Source organism: Equus quagga, chromosome 11 (assembly GCF_021613505.1).
Source record: "Equus quagga isolate Etosha38 chromosome 11, UCLA_HA_Equagga_1.0, whole genome shotgun sequence".
NCBI classification, from domain to species: Eukaryota; Metazoa; Chordata; class Mammalia; order Perissodactyla; family Equidae; genus Equus; species Equus quagga.
In genome coordinates this window covers 75,248,305-75,272,920 of record NC_060277.1, presented here as the reverse complement: position 1 = coordinate 75,272,920, position 24,616 = coordinate 75,248,305, and the positions used below count along the sequence as shown (strand labels likewise).

Genomic DNA, 24,616 nt, shown 5'->3' with positions numbered 1-24,616 from the left:
TCAGTCGGTCTGGGTGGGGTCAGGCATCTATAGGTTGTCAAAGCTCCCCACATGAATCTGACTGTAGCCAGGGCCAAGAACCGCTGTCTCGATCCTTGAACCAAAGTGCTGGCTGAGCCTGGCTCCCGGTAGTGCGGTGTAGCTTAGAGAATGTTAGCCGACTGATTACTCCACCTGGGGAAGAGTCAGTAACTCTGTTTAAACAAAAGGATACCCAGGAAGGGTGATGCACTTGAAGTCTTCATCCTAGGGGACATTAATGCTCTTCCCTAGTGATCGGATGTCACTGAGGGAGATCTTGGAGCATCAGTGGGAAGGGCTTCGGGGCCTGGCTGGGCCAAGCCCCATAATTGGTGGACAAGGGCACTGAGGCCCTGTGGTGCAGAGCTGTGACCGAAACCCAGGCCTCTTGACCCCATGCCTCTCTCCTCCCTTACCTGGCTGGGGCTCCGGGGACGGGAAGTCAGCTGAGACCGGATCTGCTGCCGCTCTCCATTCCATTCCTTCCTTTTCTCCTTCCAGGCTGAGGAGCCGGAGGCCGGCAAGTCAGAGGCAGAAGATGACGAGGATGAGCTGGACGACTTGCCAAGTTCTCGCCGGCCCTGGCGGGGCCCCATCTCTCGTAAGGCCAGCCAGACCAGCGTGTACCTGCAGGAGTGGGACATCCCCTTCGAGCAGGTGGAGCTGGGCGAGCCCATTGGGCAGGGTCGCTGGGGCCGGGTACACCGTGGCCGCTGGCATGGCGAGGTGGCCATCCGCCTGCTGGAGATGGATGGCCACAACCAGGACCACCTGAAGCTGTTTAAGAAAGAGGTGATGAACTACCGGCAGACGCGGCATGAGAACGTGGTGCTCTTCATGGGGGCCTGCATGAACCCGCCCCACTTGGCCATCATCACCAGGTAACCCAGCCCCTGGCCCTCACTGGGGTGGCCACCTCAGCCTCCCTCTTCCCCGGGGACCCTGTTATTTGTGAGGACTCCCTGGAGGGCGTGGATGTCTTAGTGTAGACAGGTACAAGGAAGAAAACCAAAAGTGAGGTATAATTTCCCCATGCACATAACCCCATTGACATTAAAAAATAAATAGGGGCTGGCCCCGTGGCTTAGTGGTTAAGTTCACGTGTTCTGCTTCAGCGGTCCGGGCTTCGCAGATTCAGATCCTAGGCATGGACCTACACATTGCTCGTTAGGCCATGCTGTGGCGGCTTCCCACGTACAAAATAGAGGAAGAGGGGCACAGATGTTAGCTCAGGGCCACTCTTCCTCAAACAAAAAAGGAAGATTGGCAACAGGTGTTAGCTCAGGCCCAATCTTCCTCACCAAAAAATAAAAATAAAAATAGATTAATTAATTAATTAATTAGATGATGCCTCTCTAGTGAGAGAGGAAATTCAAATGTTCCAGAAAAGTACAAAGTGAAAACCACCCCGACTGGGTGCTCCTCCCCAAAAGTAGATACTGTAACCAGTGTCTGATTGTGCCTTCCGTTAAAATAAAAAAGTTTACTGATACTCATGTTTTTAAACTATTCATCTACTCCTTTGTAAAAATACACAGCAAAGATCATACTGGTTCACACCTTGCTTTCTTCACTTGAGTGCAGGTCTGAGGTCTACTGTGTTCTCTGTAACACCTGCCCAGCATCCCCATCACGTGGTTGAACCTAGTGGTGTGTTGGTAAATGTTTAACAACCAGCTCTCAGGTGATGGGGAAGAGAGCCCTTGTTTGTGGCATCTGTCAATTCCTGTGGTGTAAATACTCTCACTACAGTTGATTTCAAGCTACCGACATGATGTCACTGAGAGTGGAGTGGACTTGGGAAGAGAGTCACACAACTGGACTCTGGGTTCTTTGTCTGGCCGATCACTGGTCATCCTGATTTATTTAACTGGTCCTCTTTTGCTGGACACTTTGTAATGATGAACATCCTCTTTTCCATATGTTGGTGAGCTTCTGTGGGTGTATGAGCTGGGCTGGGTCAGGGTATGCGTATGTCACGTTGCATGTCCATTTCTACCCCAGAAAGTGTTCACCAGTTTCCTCTCCGACCATCAGTGTATGAGAGTGTCATTCGCCCAGAGCACCAGGGGCTGCGAAACTGAAACGTTTTGGTTCACGGCCTTGAAAAAGTGGTTGTTGGGTGTTTACTTTTAAAATCAGGAAAAGCAATTTGAGGCTAGTGAAATTTTGGAATATAGGTGGAACTTTCAAGAAGAAAATAAAAATCACTTTAGTCCTGTCAGCCAAGAGAACCCTCATTAATGTTCTGATGATATTCTCTATCGCTCGACCCTGTGCTTTGAAAAAACATTCTCCTCAAATGGTATTTACTAAGTGAGAGTTAATTCCCGTGTTACTTATTTATCAGAAAGATTAGTAACCGCCCCCCAGAACTCCTGAGCAATGTGAGATCAGGAGGTCACCCCACCAAAGGGACAATCTTCCAGCCCCAAGCATGACAACATGATGCTTTAGGAAGCCAGCTCCACGACCCCCAGGATGCCAGCCCCCAGCCACTGTCTGTCCATCTGTCCTTCCATCTCTCGTCCACCCAGTTCCATAGGAGATTTGAGTCTGCTTAAAGGGAATACATATGATAAAATAGCAAAACGTTCATTAACAAAAAACTTAGCATGTTCTAGAATCTGCTGAGGGGACTGGAACATAGATAAGAAACCGTCAGCTGATGTCCCAGACCCCTCGCCCAGTTCTCAAAGTCTCTGAGGCGCCCAGAATATTGTCTCCTTGGAGACTTTCCCTAAAACTAGCCCCTTTCTCAGATGGTTTACGTCACCTTCTCCCTGGAACGGGGAAGGAGCCACACATTCTCTCTCAGTCTTTCTTCACCCTGGCTTTAGGAGTTGATGCAGGTGGAGACCCCAAAACGTGAGCCCCTTATCCTATAATTGCTCTGATGTCCCGTCCCTTCCCCCTCCTTACGCTCTTCTTAATAGCAGTAAAATCCCTGTGATCAGAAAACAATAAAAACCATCACGAGAATCATTACAGCGAGCCCCGGGGCCCCGACGTTGCCCGCTTGTAGCCCTGAAAGGCCAGATTCTTCCCTGAGTCCTAGGAGGTGTGTTGCTGCCTGGAACCCATGGAGGGTGGGCTGCTCTGGACTGCCGGGAGCCTTGGTGAACTGAGTTTCTTGTTCTGGGGAGGGCAGCCCTGGGCCTCAGGGAATGGGGTAGACAGGCCTGTTTTTGCACATTCAGGACAGGCCCCAAAGGAATGGGCGTCAGGCTTGGTTAAGAATGAGATTCTGATGCCCATAGTCCAGGGGACGGGGAGAGCCTTCCAGAGGCCAGCGGGCACAGCTCCTCCCAGGCTCCAGGAGGGCTGGGATCCGGCCACACTGGCCCTGGAGCTCTGCCTGACCCCACCACTCTCGACAGCTTCTGCAAGGGGCGGACGTTGTACTCGTTTGTGAGGGACCCCAAGACGTCTCTGGACATCAACAAGACGAGGCAGATCGCTCAGGAGATCATCAAGGTAAAGGGGTGTCTTGTTGGTCCCAGAGCTCCTGGCCGTCCCCTTGCTCTGCCTGTGTCAGGGTGGTGGCCGCTGTCTATCTCCTTCTAGTTAGGGCGCCTCGAGTGAGGGACGCCCTCTCTTTCCTTCTGTTCTTGTCTTGCCCTCTTGCGGCTGGGAGCTGGACAGTGGTCAGCGTTGATGGAATTGAATTGGTTGGAGAAGATGCAGCAGGCTTTAAATATCTGAGTGAATTCTGGTCAGCTGTGTGACTTTGGGCAGGTCGTTTCTCCTCTCTGAGCTTCAGCTTCTTCCCTTGTAAAGTGAGGATATCAATGGAACCTCCCTCACTGGATTGGTGCAAGGGATGATGGGATAATCACGGAGAGCCTTAGGCACAGGGCCAGCACTTGGTGACAGTCTGTTAGATTTGATGGGGAAGGCGGTTCTACTTCCGGGGGTCGTGAGAGCACCCCCACTTTCTGCCTTCAAGTTTCTGAATCCAAGTTTCAAGAGAACAGGCCCTCAGCCTCAACCAGGGCGGCCTTTTGTCTTTCTTTCATCTTTTTTACATAATTAAATAAAAATGCAAGAAAAGCTTATTAGTTGCTTTATTTAGCAACAGACAGGCCCAGATAAAAACTAGAATCCTGCTGGGTAGGGGTTCCTCTGTTTTTGTTGAAAAACTTTCTCTTAGCAGCTCCCACCAAGGTTTTGCGTCTTTCCTGTCTTTCTCTCCTTCCTTTTCTTCTGCCTTCGCTCCTTTTTTCTCCCTTCCTTCTCTGTCCATTTTGTGTATGTCTTTAGAAAGGAAAAGGTAAAAACATGATGACTTTTATGGACAAACCTAGATTTTCATGTGATATTTCCATGGGGCTAAACTAATGAATTGAACTTTTGAAGCCCCCAAAACCAAAATATCACCCTGGAGCCTTTGTTTGCAGTCGGTCTCATTTCAGAGAAGGTGGCGGGAGCTGCAGTGTCACAGCCAGTTCCCAGTATCCCCAAACTTGCCAGACCCTGCTCCCCCTCAGCCCCCTACTCTGCCTCCCCTCCCAGACTGTTTTCTCTCCTCGTCATCAGAACACTGGGGGAGTCTGTCTGGTTGCTGACTGGCTGAGTTAGGATGAATGAGCCATCTGGAAGTTTCCAGAGCGGAAGAGAAGTTACTCGAAGGTTTTGGAACTGCAGAGCCGGAAGCTGGCTTTTTTGGTTTTCATCCTGCTGAAAAGCCACGCCCTTTCCTTCTGCTGAGAACTTCTGAGCCCCCCTCCCTTTTGTGCACATCTCTGATGTTTTGAGGCTCAAAATAAAATAACAGGGACCTAGCATTTGGTTTGCAATTTCGTGGCCACTCTGGGAACGCTGTGATAGTATGGGAAGGGAGGAGAGTCTGTGTTCCGGACCCGAGTGCTTTATATCTTGCCTCTCTTTAAGCTGGTGTATGAGGCTGTGACACCTATTTTATAAACAAGGCTCTGAAAGGTACAGCAACTTGTCCTCAGTCACACAGCTGGTCCCAGCTCAACCCAAGATGGGGTCTTTGGCTACTGAGGAAGGCTTGTGCCTTGGTTTGGGTTGGGAAAAGGGCAGATATTTTAAGAAGGATCGTCTTGCATTTAGGATGGAGTTTTGGGAAGGAGCAGGTCCCTCTTTCCTGAACTCCCTGCTTCCGTGGGAGGATGCCAGCTCTCAGCAGGCCCGAGGAAGTGGCCACCGCGGACCCCGCACCCTCCCATCTCTTGCAGAAGAGCATCTGCCTTGTGTAAATTCTTCTCTGACACTCTCTAAACCCACTCGGCCCGAGCTCGGGCCTCGGCTGAGTTCCCTCTGGTTCTGGCTCACGGCTCATTCTTTCTACTTCCTAGATGTGGCCTGTTGTTTTCCTCTCTCTCCCTTACTCCACATTTCTCACGGTGCGTGAAGCACGCTCAACGTGGGAGACCGGGAGCGGGGTTTACACGTGCCTCTTTCTGAGTTGGCAGGGTGGCCATTTCAGTTGTGGATCTCACCCCCATTCCCAGGGGCATCAGGGCACGCGGGAGTCCTGGGTCTGGCATTAGAAGACAGCTCTGACCTTGGCTGAGGTCATGCCTGCATCAGGTCACCCATGTCCCATAAACCCAGCCAGTCAGTGGTCAGTCCAAATAGAGCATCAGTTAGAAATCACCAACCCCGCCTTTCACTTGACAGGTGAGGAAACTGAGGCTCAGAAGTTGAGTGTCTAAGGCCACACCATGGATTAGAATCTGAGCTGAGATGGAACTAGGACCCCAGATTTCAGTCTCAGTCCAGGACTCCTTCGACCACAGCACAGATGTTGGGACCACCTAACCTCGGGGACTCACTCTGTGGGAAGTCCTCTTTGTTCCCCACCTGAGCCCTTGCCCAGCCTGAGGGCAGAGGCCAGCTGGGCAGAGCATGACAGAGACCCCACATCACTTGGGTCCTTTGTGACTTAACACGGATGGTATTGGAGGGGAGGAAGAGCTATTCCTCTACCCTCGAGGTCCTTCTGGCTGGTCGAAGAATTAAATTGACATGAGACAGAATAACAGGAGAAAATCAAACAAAGTTTAATAACATGTATACACAGAAGAAATGCAGGAAAACTGAGTAACTTGCCAAAATGGCGAAGCCACCACCTGAAATACCATCTTTAGTTAAAGACAAAGGAGGATATTGGGGGTGGTGGTTTGGGACTTTAAAGGGGAGGAAGGCAATTCACATGGAGATGGAAAAGCAAATATTTGATAAACTGATGTTTGCTGGGCCCTCGATAGACAACATGACTCGAGAGAGAGAACTTTGATGAAAAGGGGCCTACCAAGGACCCTCCCAGTCTACCACACCCAGAGTTACCCATGGTGGTGGCCTGTCCTCGGAAAGGCCTTCTAGCTTGAATTCTTTTAGGCAGTTAGAGGGAAGGTCAGAGTTTCTCTCTAAGTCTTTTGTTCTTAAAAGTAATCAAGCCAAAGGGACACATTTTGGGATGGCAAATTCTGATCCCCCACAGTATCATTACCCACCCCCACCCCCTAGCTCCCCATCCATCACCCTCTCCACACCTTGCACCTTATCCAAGTATAAGGTGGATGTTGGACAGCATGGTGACATGGAAAGAGCATGGACTTGACTGAAACCGGATCTCAGCGATGCTACTTAACTGCCGTGTGGCCTGGGGCAAGTGATTGCCCTCTCTGAGGCTTGGTTTCCTCATCTGCAAGATGGAGTCAGTTATGCTGCATAGGATTGTGAAGATGAAATGAGGGGATCTGGGTAAGGGATCCAACTCAGCGCCTGTCCCAGGGAGGAAGCTAAGTCATCATTCCTCCCTTCCTTCCCCCCTGACTGAGGCTTGCTGCCTTCCAGGGCATGGGGTATCTACATGCCAAGGGCATCGTGCACAAAGATCTCAAGTCAAAGAACGTCTTCTACGACAATGGCAAAGTGGTCATCACAGACTTCGGGCTGTTCGGGATCTCGGGCGTGGTCCGAGAAGGACGGTGAGTTGGCCATGGGTGTGTGGATGGACTAGGGAGGAACTGGGCGGTGCTGGTTGGGCCTGAGGTCCCCCTGAGGTCTGGGCGCTCTTGCTGTCTGTTGCTGAGGAGCAGCTCTCCCTGTAGGAAAGGCCAGGTTTACTTTGTCCTGCCCTTGTGGTCCTGGTCCAGAATCTGGTTTGGGTAACGTTTCGGTCCTTCATAGCAGTTGGTTCTCGGACTGGCCCCCATGGAGGCTGGGTCCCCTCACTGGCATTTTCCTTGTGTGCTCACTGACCCGGGCAGGGGACCAGGGTTCACATCCCCATTATGAGGAAGAGCATCACGTTTTATTTCCCCAAATCTTGAAGGAATGGGGAGAAACGCTCCTCCCCAAGCATCTTGGGCACCCCCAGAAGGGAGAGTGGCAGGCAGGCTGGAGAGCCAGCCCCAGGCCAGGTCGTGAGGTCCACAGGCAGATCGTTTCCTGCATAGAGACATACTCCACTCTCCCAGGGTAGAGAATCAGGCACCTCAAGTGCAGCTCCCTGCCAAGACCCGTTCTTGGCCTGCTTGCCTGGAAGAACCTGGTTACCGCTCTGCTGTAATATTCCCCAAAAGCACCAGGGCCTTTGCAAGGGCGGGCTCAGTGTACTGCTTTCCTAGGCCATGTGTGGGTGGTGTGCCAGCCCTGGGCCAGGTGTGTGCCGGCCCTGGGGCAGGTGTCTGCCAGGCGGGGCTCTTTGCTGGGGGCTGAAGGCCTCCTGTCCTTGCCCTGGCTTCTTGGCCTCCAGGCGTGAGAACCAGCTGAAGCTGTCACATGACTGGTTGTGCTACCTGGCCCCTGAGATCGTGCGCGAGATGACGCCCGGGAAAGACGAGGATCAGCTGCCATTTTCCAAAGCTGCTGACGTCTATGCATTTGGGTGAGGAGGCCCCTGGCGTCCCTCTTCTTGGGGCTCTTGAGGCCAAGTGTGGCCAAAAGAGAAGCTCCTGCTGGCCACTGGGGGCAGGGGGAGGTGTACTTTGAGTCCTGGCTCTGCCACTTGTTTGGGTGAGTGACCACGTCCTTGACCTTCTGTTTCGGTATCTGTAAATGGGAATAATGGTACCTTCCCAATGGAGTTGTTTCATGAGGACTGAATTAGGTAATTGTATAAAATGCTTAACTCTGGGTGTCAGTCTCACCCATCGCCCCGTGAGGACGCTCACCAGAGCTAACCAAGGACTGTCCCTCTGGGGGAATGGGGAGTCCTGCTACTCAGCCTCTAGTGCCCTTAAGGAGCTGACCAATGGAAAAATAGAAATCTAATATGAGCTGGATATATAAAGTTTTCTCTTAGCCATGTTAAAAAAAGAAAAACAGGTGAAACCAGTTTTAATAATATATTTTGTTTAACTCAATATACCCAAAATATTATCATTTCAACGTGTAATCAAAATAAAAAATTAGGGAGATAATTTACCTTACAAAGTTTCGGAATCTGGTGTGTATCACCTCAGTTCCATGGTCCGCGTTTCAGTTGCTTGGTAGCCCCACATGGCCCAGAGTGTCCCCCGTGTTGCACAGTATGAGTCTCATGGAGAAGGTGCCGTCTGGATAAATCAAGAAAGGCCAGGGGGCTTGGCGAGGCTGAGTGAGGGCTGCACCCTGTTACCTCTCAGGGCTTCTTTCCCTCAGGGGTGGTCTCGTCCTCCCTGACCCTTAGCTGTCATCTCCTAAGCACCCATGTGTGCCAGGCGCCAGACTCGGCATTTCCGTTACTCCTCAGACAGGCTGGGATGGAGGTGTCAGCCTCACTGAGGTTAAACAGTCGTACCAGGATCTCTGTTCAGAGCCTCTGCTGCCCAGGACTTTCCACCATGGTGGGAGGGCGGGCATGAGCTGGGACCGAGCCAAGCAGAGCCGCATGGAGCTCACGCCGCATGGAGCTCACGCCGCATGGAGCTCACACTGTGTGGGTGGTCTCCACAGGACTGTTTGGTATGAGCTGCAAGCAAGAGACTGGCCCTTTAAGAACCAAGCGGCAGAGGCCTTGATCTGGCAGATTGGCAGTGGAGAGGGAATGAAGCGTGTCCTGGCCTCCGTCAGCCTGGGGAAGGAAGTCACCGTGAGTAGCCACCTGCTCTCAGAAAGAGAAGTGGGACTAAGGGAGGAGCCCCAGGCACGTGACGTGGCTTCCTCACATGACATTCACTCACCTGAGAAGTGGGACCCAGAGGCAGATGAGTGTCAAGCAGACCTGTTTACTGTTGGCTAAAAGCCCTGTGTCTTTTATCACCCCCACTGTTAACCTTTTTCTTTAAAAAAAAACCCATTATCTTAAAAAAAAAAAAAGTAGGAAATAAAGATAATAGTTTTAATTGAATTAAGAGATGAAAAGATAGTAAATAGTAAAACCCTGTATGTTACTACCATGAAAGAAGATAATAAGAAATAGTCAGTGCACAAGGGACAGACGGTGGGATTATGGCGGTATCAGATCTTTCTCCTTAATGTTTTTCCCAACTGTTCAAGAACAAATCGAAGTTCCCGCAGCAAATTTGTTTTCAAAGTGCCAAATTGTAATCCAGTTGCTGACCTCACGTTACCAAATGCCTGTCATGGTTTCTCTGCTTTGCAATTTGTGCGTTTCCTTGCCTGGGCACAGTGACGTATAAAGGAACCGGGCGTCCGTGTTTTCAGTGCCATCGGTGATAACCATGTGTTATCGCAAAGGACTGGAGCACACAGGTGCCAGCCTGGATGTTAATAAGTAGCCCCAGGAGGTGTCTGGGCTGCGTAACGATGGAAGCATCTGGAGGGACCGCCCGGCACGTGCCCCGGTCAAGCGCTAACTAGGCTCTGAGTCTCTTGTTGACGACATGAACAGCGTTGGCAGGGTCACCATCTGCCCTGTCATAGGGCACTTTCTGCCTGGTCTCGTGTGCTGGCCTGTTTTCTCACAGGGAGTTCTCGTGAATCGAGAGGCTGAAGGGGTGTGCTGTGTATAGGCGCAGATGCTGAGAGCAGGCAGCAAAATGCCAGAGTGAGAGGGGCTTTCCTCTGGGGGCAGTCGGGACAGCTGTTCTGCTGACCCTCAACTACTGCCCTGTGTCTGGTCCTCCTTGTCACTCCAGCCTCCATTCTTGTAGCGCTGAGCCCTCCACCTCGGTTGCAGCCCCATCCTGCACACATTCTGAGCATCTTGCATTGCAGCTGTCAACACGCCGCCTTCCTCTTTCCGTTCCAGAAATCAACGACCCCATTTCTGATTCTTTCCTATTGCCTGTTTGTTCAGCTTTCTTACTGTTATTCCAGGGGGTTCTAAGAAGGAAGGAGGGGAGACAGGCTCATGCACTTCATTTTGAACTGGGAGCATGCGAGCCCTTGTGCAAGTCAGTTATTTCTCAGCCCTCCTCCAGCAGTGGCCAGTTATCTCAATGTCGGCAGGATGATCATGGGACCACCAGCTGGGGGTACTTGAAAGCCCTGAAGGGACCCTGTGCAGAGCACCCCAGCTGTGCCCTCCTCCCTTCCAGCCAGCTCTCACGCCCACTAATGCCGGCTCTGTTTGCAGGAGATCCTGTCTGCCTGCTGGGCTTTCGACCTGCAGGAGAGGCCCAGCTTCACCCAGCTGATGGACATGCTGGAGAGACTGCCCAAGCTCAACCGGCGGCTCTCCCACCCTGGACACTTCTGGAAATCTGCTGAGTAAGTACCCCCTCGGTCAGCCAAACCTGTCAGCCAAGCATCCTAGAGGGCACCGTGTGCTCTGTCTGCCCAGGAATGTGATCTGGGGACTCCCAAAGAAGATTAGCCAGGGGTGACTAGTCCCCTCACCTGAGTGATGCTAGGATTTCATTCACCGCGTTTATTTTGGAGATTCCCTTTGATAGGCCAGCATCTCTGGTTCTCCTCTGTGAAAAGCTCCACATCGCTGTTATCAGACCAGTGCTGACACTGAGCCCAGGCTAGGCCCAGACAAGAAGAGTCTGCCTAGGAAGGGGCAGACGGAGCCAGCTGGAAGTCAGAGCAGTGTGGGTCCAGAGCATCACCAGAATCAGCAGGGTGGCTATTGCTAGGATGACACAGACTCAAGGCGCAGAGCTCTCTAGCCCCTAAACCAGCCGCCTGTTTGGGGGACCACATGCCCTAGGTTTATGTGGTGCTTCGATGCTAGAATCATCCTGCTTCTGTTTAATGACATGATCCTTTGCACCCCTTGGTGCAGGGGTGGTCTCCACGGAGACCACTGTCGTCTCTTCTAAGTTCTGTCTCACTCCCTTTTTGCTTTGTCTATGGGGCCCCCTTTGCCAGAACCCTCGAAAAACAGACCTCTGCCCTGCCGTGCACGCTTTGTGAGAATCTGGGGACTCCTTCCTTATTCTGGGCCTCAGTTTCCACAGTTTTAAAAAGCAGGAATTGGGCAAGATCAGACGTGGGCGAACTTGTCAAGGGCCACTTGGGAAATATTTAGGCTTCGTGGGCCAGAAGGGAAACTCGAGTCACAGCTCCCATCACTGGTATTTACAATGTGCCCAGCAGCAGTGCCAGGCGATGACGCCACCCCGTACCGTCTGTCACAGACTCAGCTCTGTCTGGTACGGGAGCAGCCATAGACAACACAAGAACCGGGGGCTGGCTGGGCACCGGTGACTTTATTTATGGATGCTGAAACTTGCATTTCACATAATTCTCACATGTCACGAAATACTCTTTTTTCTTTCCCTTCCAACCATTTAGAAAGGTAAAAACCATTCTTAGTTTGCATACAGAAACAGGTGGTGGGCCATATGCAGCAGGACCCCTGGATGAGATGAATGATTTGAAAGTTTTTTTAAGGCAAAGGGCACTTTCTGAAAGTGAGATCTCATACAGGGCCCCAGTGCATAAACAGATAAAGTGGGGTGGCTCTTGATGGGAGCGGGGGGCAAGGGCCTGTCTACCCCCGCAACACCCAAGCTAGCCCCTGAAGCAGCCAGTCGCCATGCACGTGTGTGGGGACACCTGCCGTTGCATCACTGAGCCCTGGAGAAGCTGTGCCCGGCCCCACACCTGCTGCCCAGATGTGTGGTGGCAGCAGCACGCCTCCTATTCTAGAAAGGACCACATAGCAAATATTTTAGGCTTGTGGGTCGTATGGTCTCTGTCACATGTTCATTTTTTGTTTTGTTTTTTTTAACCCTATAAATGGTCAAAACCATTCTGTGGCCGAATTTAGCTTACACATATTTGCCAGCCCCTGTTTTGAAAACAAACCAAACCGGCCTTCAAGCTACATGTGAAAGAGAGGCCCGGCATGGGTTGCCCGACCAGAGGATGCAAATAGGAGAACTTGGGGAGGAAACGTGGGAGACTTTCCTGATGTAGGCCAGCTTCACAGACGGTCTGGAGGAATGACAGTCTGGGGCTGGGAATACTGTAACTTACAGGGCAATATTGGATTCAATATTTTGCTCTTAAGATGGGTCAGAGTCCAGTACAAACAGACGGTGACAGAAGGCTGCCAGCAGAGGTGTGGGTTTCACCAACCATTGCTGAGAACGTGGGGAGACAGAAGCCCAAGGCTGGGCCTGGCCAGCACGGGGTTTACAGTTGAGTAGAGGAAGGAGTGAGGGAATGTTGACAACGTGCGGAGCACTGTGAAAAAGCACAGCCTCTGTGGGAGGGAGGATGGGGGCTGCTCTGCTGGCCCAGGGAGCTTGAGGCAGGGCCTCCAGACCAGCAGTCAGTGGAGCTGGGCTTTGAGCAGGAGCTGTCCTGGCAGAGACCGGGAGTGGGTTCTCCTGGACTTGCAAGAAGTTCAAGAGTCTGGTTTGTCAGACTTTGGGCAACCCTGATTTTCTCATCCACGAAAGAGAAGGCTGCTCTAGGGGGCGCTGGCTTTCAACAGGTGTTTCCAGATTCCCTTAAAGACCAGATAGCTCCACCTTCTCATTTCACAGATGGGAAACTGAGTCACAAATGGAGCTTGTGTCCTGCCCAAAGCGATCAGTTTTAGCCCCTTGCAACAAAGAATGCCAGACTACCTGAATGAGTGTCTGTTGAAAGCTTCCCGTTCCTGATTTTTACTTGTACACATTCAGCCTCTAATTCTCATTTTCTCTTTTCTTTTCCATCGGTCGTGTTGCTTTTTTATTTTCGGGGGGTGGTGCCTGCGCTGGCTTGTCCTATCACACCCCCCCCCCCGCCATCTTGATTCCTGTGGCTCCTCCTCCACCTGTCTGCACCGGGTGCCTGACTCCGTCACCTGCTGGACTGCGCTCTGCCCACACCTGGCAAAATGGTCGCGGGGCATTCCCAGGCGCTGGCGGAGCCGCTGCTACGGGAAAGGACGTTACGGTCACCTTGACTTTAAGAACTATCCAGTTCTGGAGGAATAGTGTGTCTTCTGTTACTTCCCTCATTCTCTGCCTGTTTACGGTCATCCCTTTGCACACCCTGCTTCCTGTCTGTCTCTGCATCCAGCTTCCCCATCTTTGCGTATTTTATTCTCTGTAAACCAAAGTGACGTTCATACAGCTGAAATGGCCACCAGCAAGGGCCCTGCAGGCTTGTGTTTCTCTCGCTGGGTGGAGGGGAGACCCACAGCATGTGGCAGGGCCTCTGTCCACACACCGTGGCAGATGATGGCTTGTCCCTGGCGGGGAGGGAACTCAGATCACTGGTCTGAGTCCCTAGTGTGTCCTCTGGCCAAAGCTTAAAGAAGGGAAGGCAATAAGCAGAAATAGTGAACTTCCAGAAGTCTGTTTGGATAGTCAAGGGCTGAGCGGCAGTGGGCTTTGTAGAAACATTCTGTGCCTGTGGCCTGGGGTTGCTCAGGATGGAGCGAGGCTGTCCCTTTCCGTCCCTGCAGGAAAAGAGGGTGTCCCCCTCTCTGCCCTGGCCAGGTCTCTGCTGCTCCCCTGCCCCTGTGGGCTCAGGGGGAGGGGCAGGGGGGGTTCTGACTCTGTGCTCTCCTCTTCTCTTTTCCCCTGTAGGTTGTAGACCTGGCTGCCTTGCATGCCCCGGGGGCTTTCTTCCTCCTAATCAACAAGTGGCATCGTGACTTCCTCTCAGACACAAACTGAGATGCGAGCACTAACCCGGGGACGCACTCTCTGCCGCTCCAGTCTTCTCTCCTGAGACTGCTGCTCTTGCTTAGTTGTTAAAACTGGCCCCTCCCCTCTCCAGGCCTGCGCGTGCCCGTCACTGCTCTCCACGGAGGATTCCTCTAACAGACCTCCCCCAGAACTGTCTCCCTGGACGTGACTTCATTCTCTCTAGCTCTCCTCTGGTGGGGTGGTATCGTTTCCCTTTGGGTGGTCCTGTCTGCCTGCTAACACCTCAGTGAGCTGTACCCCTCTGAGCACAGTGGCCTCTGGCTGGCTGTGTCCTCCGTCTGGGGCAGGGCTGCTTGGCTGTTAACCTATGGGGATCTTGTCCCACAAGGAGTGGAATGATTTCAGAGCTGCCCAGGGCCAGTCCCCTCTGGAGGACTTTTGGGTAGACCCCAAAAGTCCCGTTGCTGTGAAAGACACCAGCTTGGAAGGGCTGTGTCCTCAGCGGCGCACTCAGGAAAGTCATCCTGAAGCAAAGGGCTCCCTGTCCCCAGACAATTTCACTAAAGAAAACAAAGCATCCATCCCCTTCCCCAGCAGCATTACTCCCTTCACATCTGCTCAGTGTGGACAGAAAGTTCCAGACCCCAAGTCAGCGTTCATCCAGAGCATAGCTGACAGGCCACACACACAGTCACTGCACTGCTTACTAAATGCAGATTCCTGGGGCCCCCAAGAACCGAGTCTGGGTCTCCGGAGGCAAGCTCTGAGAATCTGCATTTCCACCTGCCTCCAGATGGCCCTGATGCACCCCAGCGTTTGGGAACCATTTCTAAAAGGAGCATGCGATGTCTCTCTTGGTCCTGGGGGCAGGTCTCTCGCTTCTCTCCCACTTCCACCTGGAGCAAGACCTTTCCTGGGCTGCAAATGAGAAAGCAGTTCAGACGAGCCCACAGCAGTTACTGGGCATGCTGGCTGCTGGGGATTCTGGGATGAACAAGCCACTGCCTGGAAGGGCGGGGCGGGGTGGGGGCCAAGCCTCCTCCGCACTAAGCTTTAGGCCCCTCCTGGCTAAGTATGACCAGGAGTGGCTCTGCCGAGGCTGTGGGCTGTGCAATCATTCTCACTTCTTAGTGGGGCCAGGTCCTCTGCTGAGCTTCTGGAACTAGCCCACTCCTTAGCTAATGTTACCCTAATTCTGATTAAGACCAGCAAGGCCGTAACCCTTGTTTTTATTCCTCTTTGCAGCATTAACAGCAGCAAAGTTGTACCCCGGTTTGAAAGGTTTGGCTTGGGCGTCCTGGAGGCCAGTAATCCAAAGATGTAGCCAGATGGTGCAGTTTTTCTGCCGATGTCTTTCTTAAATGCGTTTCTAAAACATCCAGAAACCACCACCACAACAAAAAAAACAACATTCTTCGAAACGTCAGCCATCCTTCTAAGTGCTGCAGACCAGGAGCACTGGGTCCTTCATTCAGACTATTTGTCCACGGAAACACTCGGGTCCCGGAGATGGAGCTGCACCTGCTGTTTCTTAAAGTGACATCACCAACAACCAGACCTGTCCTGACAGGCAGCGAATGTTTACATGTGTATTTCTGCGGAGTGAGCTCGATGTTTTACAATAGGTAATAAGAACGTTCTGTGCCGAGGTGCGCTGGCACCGTCGGCCAGGGTGGCAGAAGTGGCTGTCCCTTCTGGAAGACCCTGTAGGCAGTGAGGAGCTCATGCTGGGCCAGAAGGAAGAAAAGCATCCTGATTGTGGCTGCTCTCGGGGAGGATGGGAGGACTACAAGGTTTGACCCGGCCTCTGCTTTGGCCCCAAACCCTGTTAGTAGGGAATCTCCCTCTGTAGGGTGCGCCCCTTGTCCTATCAAGGGACACTGTACTTTCCTCCTCTTGACAAGGAAACCCTGGCTAGGAACAGAGCTGGATTATGAGCATCGGGAGTTCCCTCTTGGGTTCTTTGGGAACCCAGGCTCCCAGAGAGCTTGGTTTCACCTCTGACCCCTGCAGTCCAGCCCATACCTGCTGCAAAAGTAGATGCCAATAAAATCCAAATAACATCTGTACCGATCCAGTGGTTCCTAGCCAGGGTTCCCACTGCCTGGAGAGATGTTTCCTGCATGAAGCCCCCAGGAAGGCACCAAGGGCGTGGGACTCGGGGCCTTGGCTTTTTAGACACATCCCAGTCCCTGACTGACATTTTACAGCAACTGTGTGTACCGTGAATGCTTGATTGGTGAGAACAAGGAAGGCATGAGGAGGGAGAAGTAGCAGGCAGCGAGTCCCTGCGCCCACCTTCCCAGCCACAGGGTGACCTGGCCCTCGAGGTCCCCATCCTCAGTCATGCCAAGGTTTTGGAACTGCCCACCTCTTCCACTCCCCCAGTCCTATTGGAACCCCTTAGCCCACTCTGCCACTATCCGTGTTCCGTGCCCTTAGCTAAGATGGGAGGCATGGGTCCCCCACCCCATTTGTTTAGATGCACCTAGCCAGCCCACCAATCTTCAGAGCCTTCCCAAGCACCAAGTTAGGCCTTCTACTTGTGTACGTTTGCACCAGGAGGGGCTAGACCAGGAAAGTCCATGATGAGAGCATGTCATGTCCTGCCTGTCTTCAGTAGAAGCTGTTGCCTAAAGAGAAAAGTTCCAAATGGCAAAGCAGCCCTTTGGTGGATGTTGTCATTATTAGGCTGCAAACCCAGAAGTGATAAAGGGTGATGAGAATGGAGATATGGGTTGGGTTCAGACCCAGAACCTCTGTCTATTCTCTGAGCTAAGATGGGAAAGCATGTGGCCCTCCCACCCCTTTCAGTTCACTCCACCTAGCAAAGCCCCCAGTCTTCAGAGCCTTCCCTGGAGTCTGGCCAAAGCTCCTCTGCCTAGAAGCTGTGGGACCGCCTTCCCGTCTCCAGGCCAGGGACCCCTTGGCCAACTCCTGCTTGGAGAGAGAGAGCTTTGAGCAGCCAGCGCAAGGTACCCAGGCCTCCTGCTGCCCGTCGGCACCTTAACCCTTTGCAGTCAGGCTGTGGGGGGAAGACAGGAGCTGTACACCAGCTGGATCTTTTCTCCTCTGCGGGACTGATTGGCTCCATCATCCCTTTGGTCTCCCTCTGAGTCCTCTATGGGATCTCTCCGACCCAAAGCCACATGGTGTGTGACCTCTGCCTCTGGCTAAGTCAGGCTCCTGCCCAGATGCCCGTGCCTTCCCAGAGGTCACAGCTTGTGCATGTTGGGGCCCCTCACCTCTCCCCTCTGAACCCATGGACATGCCGATGAGCCCAGGGGTTACACGGCAGCCGAGCAAGTCGGGCTCAACCCCTCCCTGGCCCCAACTCACAGCCAAAGGAAAGTCATCTGGGTTTTGTTTTTCTTATGTCACGCACTGGTCAGTTCAAGCAGCTTTCGTCGAATACCGGCATGTCTTGTGCAAGTGCTGGGGGCCTGGCAATGGGAGCAGTCACGGTCCCCACTCTTAAGAAGCTGATGTTCTAACGGAGGAGACTTGATGTCTGCCAGGAACCCCGAGGGTGGAGCTGAAGGACTGGGGGACACCATCCTTTCTCTCCAGGCCCTGGTAGCCTCCTGACTCTTGCCCTGAGCCTCGGTACTGCCTGTCACATAAGGGAAACGCCTGAGGAAAGTCCCCCACATGGTCCTCTTCTCCTTCCCTCTGTCTGAGTGACTGTGAATTGAGGTTAGGACCTGCTTGCCCTTCCTTCCGTGTGCTCTCCCCGTCTGCCCTGGAAACACATGAAGGACGGCAGATACTGTGAATTCAGCCCTCACAGCCCACTGTGAAGGGGATGGAGAAGCTGGGAGGGCCCCTGGTGAGAGATCTGGGGGCTGTGGAGGTCCCCACTGGGGCCTGAGAGTGGACCCAAGCCTTGGCCCTTCAGGGCCCCCCAGTTCCCAGCCTCACCTCCAAAGCTCTAGGGTCTGTGTCGCTGCTGCCTGTAGCCCACTGATCCACAGCCCCCTGGTCTCCATCCAACTCAAGGTCTCCAGTCCTAGCGAGTTCCCGGTTAGTTGTGAGCAATGTTTTGCAAAGTTGACCTCTCCGTGTCACCAAACGAAAGATGTGTGTGGGACCCTGCAATCCCTCTGCCCTCCCATGGCATTTCTTGTGATGACAGAGGGGAGGGGCGCACCCCGTATGCCTGTGCTGGTGGTCTGTATTGATTTGGGGGGCGGGTGGAGACGTAAATGTGAAGCCGATTAGGGAGCTAGTGCGATGCTGCATCGTTAGCCAGGACTTCATCAGTGTGTGCAAACCCAGCGTCTTCTGTGGCCACGAGACACACACTTGCTTTTTTGAATGTGATGTAAAATTTGTACAGTAAAAGTTTTTATATTTTCTATCAACTGCATTCGTCTTCCAGAAATGCTATTAATTTAAATTAAAATGGTTAGTATTAACGAACGTGCTGTATCCGGGGTTTTTTTTGCCACTGGCAAGAACACATGCTCCGTGCCGAGCCAAGCCTGGGTGTCTGGAGTTTGTGAATAAAGTTGTACCGGGGTGTCCTGGGGCTCAGGTCTGCTTGGGTCAGTTCCAGGTGAATTTGGGGGACCCCACTGATGGATGGCATGGGAGGACAGGAATGGAGGGGTCAGGGATGTTTGGACTCTCTCTAGGGGTTAAGGAGCTCCTCCAAAGAAAGGAGTTATGCATGGACCTCTGAGGCAGATGTTTCTAAACAGATGGAGGAATGGAGGAGGAACAGCATCAAAGGGCCATGGTGCACAGAGGAGGGTCATGTAGCCCCCAACAGTAATAGCGCCCGCAAACAGACCCAGACCTAAAAGTGCCTTTGCCTTCTGGAAGCCTTAGGGGGAGCTGGAGTGGTCATTTAACTAAATCTTATTTCTGGGAGCCTCTCCCTGCCCGTTACGTAGAGAGAGGTACTTTGGAGGTTGGGATAAGCAGAACAGATGGAGGAGAAGGGGAAGCAACATTTGTGGGTCCCTGCTGTGAGCCAGGAAGGTGCTCTCTATACATTATCTCACCCTAATCTCATCCTCACAACAACCCCAGGAGGTAGGGATTGTGGTGAGGAAACTGAGGCACGGAAAGGTTCTGGTATTCACCCAAGATCATGTAGCTGGTGGGTGGCTAGTCCTGGACACAGGCCACAGCTTTGACTCCAGAACCTCCCTCTCATCAGAAGTCCAGGAACTTACCCATCAGACATTGACTGAGCACCTGCTGTGTTCAAAAGATGGTGCTAAGTGCTAGGACACATGAAAAGGGAGCACCCTTGCCTTCAGCCGTGAGCCAGTGAGTGGCCCAAAGAAGGGGTCCCTCGGTCTGCCGGGCAGGCTTCGTGGAAGAGGTGGCCTTCAAGGTGACTTGGAGGTGAGTAATATGGTGCTTGTAAGCAAGGGGAGGGCCTTCTATCCCACAGGAATGGCATATGCAAAGGCCCAGAGGTCTGGGGAGACATGGTGTGCTTGGGAAACAATGTGTATTTCAGTGTTAGAAGCAGCTATTATAAAGAGGTAGACCTGTTTCCCAGGGTCCCTTGCAGTTGGGTGAGAGCATGGGACTGAGACTTATCCAGTGGAAAGTGGGTACCCAGCCCGTAAAAGCCTCCCACAAGCACATCTCTCCCTTTTGGCTGGCTGGAGTGGAGACCCTCAAGGGCGACTTTGGAAGCCGCACGTGGAGGATGGCAGCATCTTAGTCCAGGTTTCTGAATGTGGAGGAGGCTGCCCTGCCGACCTGCCACACCTGCCCGGGACTGATATGTGAGCAAGAAGAAGACCACTGGGTGTGAGCCACTCTGCATTTTGGGGTCTATTGTAGTCGGCCTACATGGAAATTATATTATTTGGTAATTGTAATAATGAGCAAATATTCTGGACTTTGTGCTAATCATAAGACAGACATCTGATTTAATCCTTATATTAATTCTAGGTGGCAGGTGTTATTATTACCCTGTTTTATAGCTGAAGAGACAGGCCCAGAGAAGTTATATCACTTGCCCAAGGTCCTAGAGCTAATAAGTAGCAGAGGCAGGATTCAAACCCAGACTGACCTGACCCTAATACCTGGTGTCGTCAAAATTTTCTACTTTATTAGATATTTTTACGTTAGAAAAATCATTCAGGTCCATTGAGATGTCAAAAATTACAGAAATGACAGGAAAAATGTTAATAACCTTCACTTACCACCCCCCGCCTCCCCGCCGCCGCAACATGTACCTTCTTCTAATTCCTGTCCTGAGATAAACAGTTTTAAACTCAGAAACTTAACTTCTCGTCTCTCTCTCCTGCATATAAATGTGGCTTTGGGTTTGTGGTTGTCTCCTCAAACAACTACATCACATATATGATATATATGACATATGATATATATGTATATCATAGCATGCAACATCATGTATATCATATTTTTTCATGAAGCTTATTTGTCAATGTATCAGGGCCAGCCCTCCCCATCCACACGTGTAGATCTAATTCACTCTAATAGCTGCACGATAGCCCATAGTATACATAGTCCATAGTTTGTGTAACTGGTGCCCTGTGGATGGACACTGCCCCAGACCTCTGAGAAACACTTTTCATTGAGATCATCTGCTTAACTGCTGTGCCCCTTAACTGGCCCCGTCTCCACCCCCATATCCTCTGTGCATGTATCCAGGCCCAGGAAGACCGAGGGCGGGCAGTTGGTGTTTCCATCCCAGCGGCCCCGCCTGGTCAGACTCTGCGCTCCTGCTGCTCTGCTTCTTCAGCTGTGCTCTGTTCTGTCTCTTCCTCCTCTTCTGACCAAGCTGAAGCCCCTTCCTTCCTCCCTCCCTCCTTTCCTCCCTCCCTCCCTCCCTCCTCCCAGGGCGCTCTGTGCCCTACACCAGACCTGCCCAAGGTCTCATAAGAAAAAAGACAAAGGGAACTGCATCCACCAACATTGGCATAGCACTTCTTAAATTTACTTGACATGCAGTGTCTCATCTTTTCCTTTCAAGAGCCCCATGCCACAGGAATTCTCTCTGTTTCCAGCTGAGGACACTGAAGTTTAAAGAGGTTGATTGGCCTATGCTCACAAGTGAGCCCCAGAGTCAGAGGTGCTGTTACCAAATCAGGTTCGGTTTTGTTTTGTTCTGTTCTGTTTGCTGAGGAAGATTCACTCAGAGCTGACATCTGTTCTTGGTCTTCCTCTATTTTGTATGTGAGCCGCCATCACAGTTCAGATAGATGAGTGGTGTATGTCTGTGCCCAGGAACCGAACCTGGGCCACTGAAGCGGAGCATGCCAAATTTAACCACTAGGCCATTGGGGCTGGCCCAATCAGGTTCGGTTTTGCCCCTTGCCTGGAAAGGTAATCACCAAGAGGGTGAGACTGCAGCAGAAAGAGGGTTTTAATCTCAAGGCAGCCCCAGTGAGGAAGCAGGAGAACAAGTTTCGAGTCCACTTCCTTAAAATGGGGACTCAGGGATATTTATAGGGTAGAGGGGCAAAGTGGTCTGAAGTGTGGAGATAGATGATTGGAGGTGAGGAGAGGTGAGGTAATTGATGATCTGCGCAAGTGTAATCAGACTTCATGCCTCTTCATAGGACGCATGCTCCTATGTGTGCTATGCACAAAATGGCGGCGTTGGCATGAACTGAGGGTGGAGTTTTTGGCCTCTTAACATCAAAAGGTCACTATCGAACATCTGTGCGGGCCCAGTTGATGGGTTGTTGGTCCCAGCTGGCCTGAACTGGACAAGGGGGTCCTAATTCCTGAAAAACAGCTCACACACCCATTACCATGGAGACCCAGGTGCCAGGGAGGTGTTATCCACAGGAGCCAGTGGGAGTCAGATATCATATTGCCTAAGCAGCACAGTTAACAATGGGTGGGGACCAACTTAAAGCTAAAATCAGTCATTGCAAAAAAGAAAAAAATCTTTAGATACCAGCTACCCAATCATCAACGGCTGGTACTGGTTTCAGGACCGTCTCGGGCTTGTGCGGAGGAGCCGGCTACTGTCTGTTCTCAGACACCGCTGTGGTCTGGAGTGAAACCTGCTTTGGTAATGTTGCTTCCCTGGGCGACTGTCAGCTTCCTGTGGTCCCGCACTTCCCCATCTGTAACAGGACCCCTGCGGGGAAGTGCCCTCCCCTGGTCTTGGGACACTCAGCCTTCGCACTTCCCCCAGCTCAGAGGACCTGCTGGTGTGTTTTCTTTGGCCTGCAGAGTTGAAGAAATATATTTTTAAATTGGTTGCTGTCAACCTGCAAAAACAGAAACCAGTTTAAGAGGCAAAGTGTTTATTTGGGATCAAAGAATTGCGATTCAGGGGGCACAGATTCGGGTAGAAGCCCAAATAGTGTCCCACTAGGGAGTAAAAGTCAGGGGCTTTTAAAGGCAAAGAAGGCAGGTTTCGCTCCAAATCATTTTAATTGGAGTTGGAGGTGGAAGCTAGTCATAGCCAAACATTGGTTGACTGCTGATTCTCTCTTCAGAAAGTCCACAATCCTCAGTCTTCATAATCAGGATGTCCGTTTTCCTGTTGAGCAATGATTTGTAAAACAATTGCTGTCTTGGCCCAGTCCAAAGGTTTGGCCCAGTCCAAGGTTCAAGATGATGAGGCAGTTTCTGTGGAAAGCCAGCTCGACCCTATTTGATTTCATTTTTTTATTTTTGGGGTTTTTTTTGAGGAAGATTAGCCCTGAGCTAAAGTCTGCTGCCCATCCCCCTCTTTTTGCTGAGGAAGACTGGCCCTGAGCTAACATCCATGCCCATCTTCTCTACTTTAGCATAGTTTGCCAAGCAGTGTGTAGGTCCCCACCCTGGATCCGAACTGGCAAACCCTGAGCCACTGAAGCAGAATGTACAAACTTAACTACTGTACCACCGGGCCAGCCCCTAGACCTTATTATTTTTTTTTTTAATTTTTATTGAGTTAATGATAGGTTACAATCTTGTGAAATTTCAGTTGTACATTATTGTCTGTCAGTCGTGTTGTAGTTACACCCCTTCACCCTTTGTGCCCATCCCCCACCCCACCTTTCCCCCGGTAGCCACTAATCTGTTCTCTTGGTCTGCATTGTAAATTCCTCATATGAGTGGAGCCTAGACCCTATTTTTAAGTGGCTCCACTAAGGTCAATTTTGACAAAGGCAAATCCCTTACCATTTTGTCTAGTCTGTGTTTTCTGTTTCGTGCCGCCTGAGAGAGCCGAGGGTCCCCAGTGTGAAGACTTGCAGGAGGGAGCTTCTTTATAACTGTGACCTGTGGCGTACTTTCCCTGATGATTTTTAATGTGACATCTAGCTGCTGTATTTTTTTCTTTGTTGATAGCCCATTTTTATCTTTTGAGGAAGTGCTGAACAGTAACAGTGGAAATCTGCTTTCCCAGGGCCTGAGTGAAAGTGGGTTCAGTTAGAGATTAACTAGAGCAATTTGAGGTCCTGGTAGCAGTCCCTTTGTCCTACCTCCAATCTAAGCTTCCTGATTGTCTCAGAGGGCGGTAGGCAGACAGAGCATTTGGCAGATGAGGGCTCCCTCTTTCCCCCATTGTTTCACATCTAAATTTCCGTACTTAGCTCTGTGCCCTCCAACCGGCTTTACATTTCTGTTCCATTCAAGCAGGCCATGACCTCTGCTGGAGTACATGGTTCCTGATTTTGACACAGGAGGGAGGAACGTCCCCTGCATGCATTGGGCCCTGGGGGCAGTGCTCATGGGTGTTATAGGCTGGTCTGTTTGGGGGGGGGGAAGTGTCAACACAAATAATCAATAAGCAATCTATAGATAAGAAAGATAGAGTGATATTTATTGTCTCATTTGAGGACTAGCCCAGAAGTGCTCCCTTCCTGAGAGAAAAAAGCACACGGGGAAGTGTGGTTTACAGCCTGGTCATATACCATTTCAGAACAAAGAACACACACCAAGCATGACAGGAATGCAATTGTTTTCCCCCAAACTCACAAGGAGATGTTTTGCTGCAGTTTAGCACATAGAGAGCAGGTCAGCTTGACCTTAGTTCTCTGGGAAGAAAAGCTCATCTTCAAAGAAGGACTGGCATCGGCATCAGAGAGAGGGAGGCATCACATCCCCATCTTGAAAGAGTGTGGTCTTTGCTCTGGGGAAGTGTTTGAAGCAGACGTACAGTGCATGTCCCGTGGGCCTTAGGTCAGGCTGCTCTGGGAAGAAGCAGTTTTAGGCTGAATCAGACCTAAACCAGAATGGCTTCCCCACCCATCGACCTCGATATGGGAAAACTTATTATTATTCTTATTATTTTCATCATTTTTTCCCCTTTTGATCGATAATCTTTTGATAGAAAGCATTGATGATCAAGTTATTGTCCCCCATGCCAGGGCGATTACTGCCTGCCCTGGATCCATCATCTCCCTCGGAGCTGAACTTTTATTTCATTGATTTACCCCATTATCCACGTTGGGGGGATAATGGCTGAGCTTAGTGAGCAGACGCAGAGGTCAATGCTGACAAGGGAAGCACTACGTAGGTCAATACTCCTGGATTGTCGCACAAACATTGTACATGTGCTTCAACGAGATTTTGTCATCACTGCTTATAACAGTTAACAACTATAGAGATAGTAGGAATAATAATAAAGTTGTTATTTCAGAAGAGTAAGTCTTAAGCATAATCCTTATCAGAAAAAGAGGCTCGTTCGG

The 24,616-nt window shown here is 51.4% G+C and overlaps 1 protein-coding gene across 1 annotated transcript in view; it reads left to right on the top strand.

Annotated features, from left to right (window-relative positions):
* KSR1 (kinase suppressor of ras 1) overlaps nt 1-18,407 on the top strand; it is a 146,241-nt gene extending 127,834 nt beyond the window's left edge. Inside the window, 8 exon segments of the mRNA XM_046677675.1 lie at nt 523-902; nt 3,402-3,498; nt 6,850-6,983; nt 7,754-7,885; nt 8,935-9,070; nt 10,520-10,653; nt 13,247-13,324; nt 15,231-18,407. Coding sequence (XP_046533631.1) covers nt 523-902; nt 3,402-3,498; nt 6,850-6,983; nt 7,754-7,885; nt 8,935-9,070; nt 10,520-10,653; nt 13,247-13,324; nt 15,231-15,309 — 1,170 coding nt within the window. The 3' untranslated portion in view covers nt 15,310-18,407.
* The last annotated feature ends 6,209 nt before the right edge of the window (nt 18,408-24,616 follow it).